At 37.7% G+C, this 5,669-nt stretch overlaps 1 protein-coding gene across 2 annotated transcripts in view; it reads right to left on the bottom strand.

The window, feature by feature from the left end:
* Nucleotides 1–5,669, bottom strand: part of ADAM17 (ADAM metallopeptidase domain 17) — a 78,043-nt gene that overhangs the window by 45,741 nt on the left and 26,633 nt on the right. For both annotated transcript variants that reach the window (XM_011965313.1, XM_011965314.1), the window contains exons 5-6: nt 2,275–2,443; nt 574–707 (exon numbers count right to left, since the gene is read on the bottom strand). In XM_011965313.1, coding sequence (XP_011820703.1) covers nt 574–707; nt 2,275–2,443 — 303 coding nt within the window. The remainder of the gene's footprint in view (nt 1–573; nt 708–2,274; nt 2,444–5,669) is intronic.

Here is a 5,669-nt window from a genome sequence, read left to right as displayed (position 1 = left end):
AAAAAAAAAAAAAAAAAATCATAATAGTTCATGCTTAAAAATCCAGTATCAGCACTTCTTACATCTTTCCTTCACTTCTGTGCCCTAGAGCTAGTTATGACCATGAAGGTCCCACCTATTTCAAGTGAAGTCCAATGACTAGGTCTTTAACATGACAAACAAAACTCACCTTCCTCTCTGAAATATACATATAAGCAAAAGATAAACATGGGTTCATGCAAATACATATTTTTATATTCACATGTGACACCACAGGTTCACTGCCATGAGAGCAGTAATGTTTTTAAAGAGCTCACTTATATCAAGGAGGAAGACTACATTATAACCTCTCCCAAACCCTATATGCATAAATTCTAACATGCACAAAATATTAGTTCGAGGGTAAAATGGGTTGTCATAAATTTGAAACTATAATTTCCATACAGTAACATACAAACCTCAGAGAATATCCCTCAAATATTTTAGGGAAATAACAGAGTATCTGGAAGAGATCTGGTTTCATTAAGTTTCATGGAATGTACCCACCCACAAGAATTTTTTTTTCAATTACTTGATGCAATATCAAATACTTACTAAGTAATTTGTAGTTGTACTCTCTTCCCCTCTGCCCATGTATCTGTAGAAGCGATGATCTGCTACCACCAATAATTTACACGTGTTCTTCATGGGATCTGGGTCAGCTCTTCTCTTCACTCGATGAACAAGCTCTAATATGAATTTGTATGCACTATTAAATCAAAATTCACCAAAACAAGGAGTTTTATGGTAACACTTTAAATCTAATATATTTTTGAAACAAACATTATGTGAGCTTAATATCACTAAAGGATCTTGAACAACAAAAAAAAAACAATTTGGAGGAAGACAGAAAAGTGAAAAGTAACATAAAGTTTAAACACTGTAGAATTCAAAACCAAGGACAAGTGCCTTCTTAATTTTTCAAATACAGAAACTTTAAAAAGTGTTCAACAGAGTAAGGCCGGGCATGTTGGCTCAGGCCTGCAATCCCAGCACTTTGCGAGGCCAAGGTGGGTGAATCACCTGAGGATGGGAGTTCGAGACCAGCCTGGCCAACATGATGAAACCCCATCTCTATTAAAAATACAAAAATTAGCCAGGTATGGTGGCGTCTGCCTGTAATCCCAGCTACTCATAAGGCTGAGGCAGGAGAATCACTTGAACCCAGGGTGTGGAGGTTGCAGTGAGACAAGATTATGCCATTGCACTCAAGCCAGGGCAACAAGAGTGAGACTCCATTTCTAAATAAATCAATCAATGAATAAACAAATAGTGCTCAACAGAGTAAAACATTCACCTAATGCTGGGCTATGAAGCTGTCAGTCATATTCTACAACAAGAAGTTTATGAATTAACCAAAATAACAGTAAAAATGTCAAAATATTCACATTGAAAATTAGTTTGTGTTAATAGGACAACTTTCTTGTGAAATAAATTAAGAATTTATTTATATATTAAAATGCTAATATATATTTTAATAATATTGTAATAACATAACCATCTTTGGCCTAGCACGTTGCCTCACGCCTGTAATCCCAACACTTTGGGAGGTTGAGGTGGGCGAATTACTTGAGGCCAGGAGTTCGAGAACAGCCTGGTCAACATGGTGAAACCCCACCTCCACTAAAAATACAAAAATTAGCCAGGACTGGTGGCACATGCCTATAATCCCAGCTACTCGGGAGGCTGAGGCAGGAAAATCACTTGAACCTGGAAGTCAAAGGTTGCAGTGAGCCGAGACTGCACTGCAAAAACAAAACAAAACAAAACAAAACAAAACAAAAAAACCTAACCAGGGGTGTTTTGGGCAGTAAAATTCCGAGATGGTTATGTTTTTTAAATGACCCTAAATAGATTGTCCCAAGATGGATATAACCTTCTTGTATTCTAAGCAGTATATACATAGGTCTCTTCTGCTACCAATTAATTTCTTACAAACTCTAAAGATTGTCTTTCCACCATTATTATCATTTCTAAATATCTGCAAGAATATTTTCCCTCGGATCACTCCATTTCCCTTTTCCCTAATCTTTTTTAAAGTCTAATCTTTGTTGTTCCCATTATTTTCTAGAGTTTTCAACTCTTACATCATAGACAAAAGAAGTTGAAAATTTCTGGAATAAAACTCTTATTTGCATGCCAAATACTATAGTTACTTGACAATCATGTTATTTTTTTATCAAATAACAACCACCCCTATTGAAGTCAATTGTAATATGTTTGTTTCTTATTTGAAATACACTCTTTAAGCCTTACCTTCAGGTGGTCCTCTGTCTACTAACCCTTTTGGGAGCAACTCTTCATTATCCACTTTTAAATAACCACACACTTTTGGAGACTGCAAACGTGAAACATTCTTGATATCTTCAGATTTATAAACTAACATTCTTTTGTCTTTGATATCATTAACAAATCTCCAAAGTGGCTAAAACAGAAAATATACACGACTGAGATGGAAAAAAATAACAATTCCTAGACACTAAATTCTAACATTCTTTGCTTGTTCTTAGATAACATTCATTTCTTGGTTAAGTAAACTGATTAGTCATGTTATTAAAATAAATAATCTCAATTTTTAATCATACGGAGTTTCTAGGCTGGTAAGTAAACATGTAGATCATAAACTCTGATTATTTTATCTGTATATAAATAAAGCTTTACATACTTTGCACATTATGAAATCTTTCAGAGGATGCAGAAGAGAAAAATGCATATCATTTTCCACTCATTCATTCCAAAACATTATGTAATATCTACTGTATACTGGCACTGTTATAGGTGATGGTGCTATAGTAATGAAAATTGGACAAGGTTTCTGTTCATGCAGCATCTTCATTTTAGCTTCCTTAACACTTAGGTGTTTGACATCTTTTTGCCACGTTAGGCTTTATCCACACAAAAGAACAAACATATTTATATGAAAGAAAACTCAGAACTTGCAACAATAGGTCTGAACCTTATTACTGGTTTCAGCGAATGCAGTTTTTAAAAAAAATCTCCACTTACAATGTTACAAGGCCAGAGTAAATCACAATTAATATACTCTAAAGTTTACCCAAGTCAAAAGGTTGTTTGTTTTGTTTCAAAGCAAAGTTATTCTCTGTAAGAACACTGGTCTCATCAGAACCAGGCGGTTTGTAGAGGACACACAAAAAATATATTTATCTCCATCAGGGAAATGCAAATCAAAACCCCAGTGGGAAAAAAGAACCCACAATGAAACACCTCTGTATACCCACTAGGATGACTATGATCAAAGACAAATACTGGTGAGGATGTAGAGAAATCCAGAACCCTCATATATGCTGATGAGAATGTAAAATGGTAAAACCACTTTAGAAAATAGTCTGGCAGGTCCTCAAAGGTTAAAAGTAGAATAACCGTATGACCCAGCAATTCTGCTCCTAGTATATAACCAAGAGAAATGAAAACACAAGGAGTAATGTAAATAATAGCTAAAAAGTGGAAACAACCCAAATGTCCATCAACAACTAATCAATGAATAAACAAAATGCAGTTTATCCATACAATGGAGTATTATTCAGCAATAAAAATAAATAAGATACAGATACATGCTACAACGTAGATGAACCCTGGAAACATTATTCTAAGCGAAAGAAGCCACACACGGGCTGGGCGTAGTGGTTCACATCTGTAATCCCAGCACTTTGGGAGGCCAAGGCAGGCGGATCACTTGAGGTCAGGAGTTTGAGACCAGCCTGGACAACACAGTGAAACCCTGACTCTAGTAAAAAATACAAAAATTAGTCAGGTATGGTGGCAGGCGCCTGTAATCCCAGCTACTCGGGAGGCTGAGGCGAGAGAATCAGTTGAACCCAGGAGGCGGAGGTTGCAGTGAGCCGAGATCATGCCACTGCACTCCAGCCTGGGCGACAGAGCAAGACTCCATCTCAAAAAAATTAAAAAATTAAAAAGAAGCCACACACAAAAGACCACATATAATTCCATTTATATGAGATGACCCAAATAGACAAATCTAAACAGACAGTAGATTCCTGGTTGCCTAGAGCTGGGGGAGTTAGGGAGGAAGAGGGAAGGATGGCTAAAGGATACGTTTTGTTTTGTTTTGTTTTGTTTTGAGACGGAGTCTTGCTCTGTCGCCCAGACTGGAGTGCAGTGGCCAGATCTCAGCTCACTGCAAGCTCCGCCTCCCAGGTTCAGGCCATTCTCCTGCCTCAGCCTCCCGAGTAGCTGGGACTACAGGCGCCAGCCACCTCGCCCGGCTACTTTTTTTGTATTTTTTTTAGTAGACACGGAGTTTCACCGTGTTAGCCAGGATGGTCTTGATCTCCCGACCTCGTGATCCGCCCGTCTTGGCCTCCCAAAGTGCTGGGATTACAGGCTTGAGCCACCGCGCCCGGCCAAAGGATACGTTTCTTTTTCAGTTCATGAAAATGTTCCACAATTGAATGTGGTCGTGTTTGCACAACTCCATCAATATATGAAAACTGCCTGGCGTGATGGCTCACGCCTGTAATCTCAGCACTTTGGGAGGCCATGGTGGGCGGATAACTTGAGGCCAGGAGTTCAAGACCAGCCTGACCAACATGGTGAAACCCCATCTCTACTGAAATACAAAAATTAGCCAGGCATGGTGGTGGGCGCCTGTAATCCCAGCTACTCAAGAGGCTGAGCAGGACAATCACTTGAACCCAGGAGGCAGAGGTTGCAGTGATCGTGCCACTGCACTCCAGCCTGGGTGACAGAGTGAGACTCTGTCTCAAAAATACACACACACACACACACAACTACAAAACTATATATATTAAAGGGGTGAATAATATAGTATGTGAATTATATCTCAATAAAACTGTTAAACATTATATGCATACACATCTTTGGTAATCTATGTATGAGGTGGATGTAAGAAACAATGGTTACAGAATTTCAGGGCTAGCAGAGGCCTCAAAAGTTAACTAACCCAATTTCTGGGCTACAGGAATCTTCCATATTTAGTAAAGTTCATTTAGCCTATGAATAGAAGTGAAAATTTTTTTTATTTTGTGTCAAATATTTCTAAGTTCACATTGATTGTTTCCTAGTATAGCCAGTCAAGCACAGAAAAAGACAGCTGGCTTTGGGATCAGATATATCTGAGTTCAAACCTCAATGGTACCTCACTATGTGCCTTGGACAAGTACCCTGAGCATAACCTCCCTCATTAGGTAAAGCAGTGATAATACCTAACTTGAAGATTATGAAGATTATGTAGGTAATAAATCTAGTTTTATAATAAGATTTCAAAAGAAAAGTGGTCGTTATTAATAAAAGCTAAGCCTATTACCACTATTACTAGTAAGTTGCTGGAAAAAATCATTTGATGAGTAATTGACTAAAAGGCAGAAAACTTGATTGGATCCTGGATTGGAAAACCAAAAAAAAAATCTATGAAGGAGATTCTGAGGATGACTAGAGACTTTGACTATGGCATGATTATTAGATAATACTGTAGAATTCTTTTCATTTTCTCAGGTATGTTACTTTTATTACAGCTATAGAAAAGAGTGCCTAGGGATGCATACAGAAGTAGTCAGGGGTGAAGTGTCATGATGTTTGCAAACGATTTGCATATGATTCAGGAAAAAAAGAGAGAAAGCTAGCATGACATTATGTTAGAAATTGTGGGCCGG

The sequence above is a fragment of the Mandrillus leucophaeus genome, unplaced genomic scaffold (assembly GCF_000951045.1).
Source record: "Mandrillus leucophaeus isolate KB7577 unplaced genomic scaffold, Mleu.le_1.0 Scaffold72, whole genome shotgun sequence".
Lineage (NCBI taxonomy): Eukaryota > Metazoa > Chordata > Mammalia > Primates > Cercopithecidae > Mandrillus > Mandrillus leucophaeus.
The sequence above is the reverse complement of the archived record's forward strand: the minus strand, read 5'-3'. Positions and strand labels throughout refer to the sequence as shown.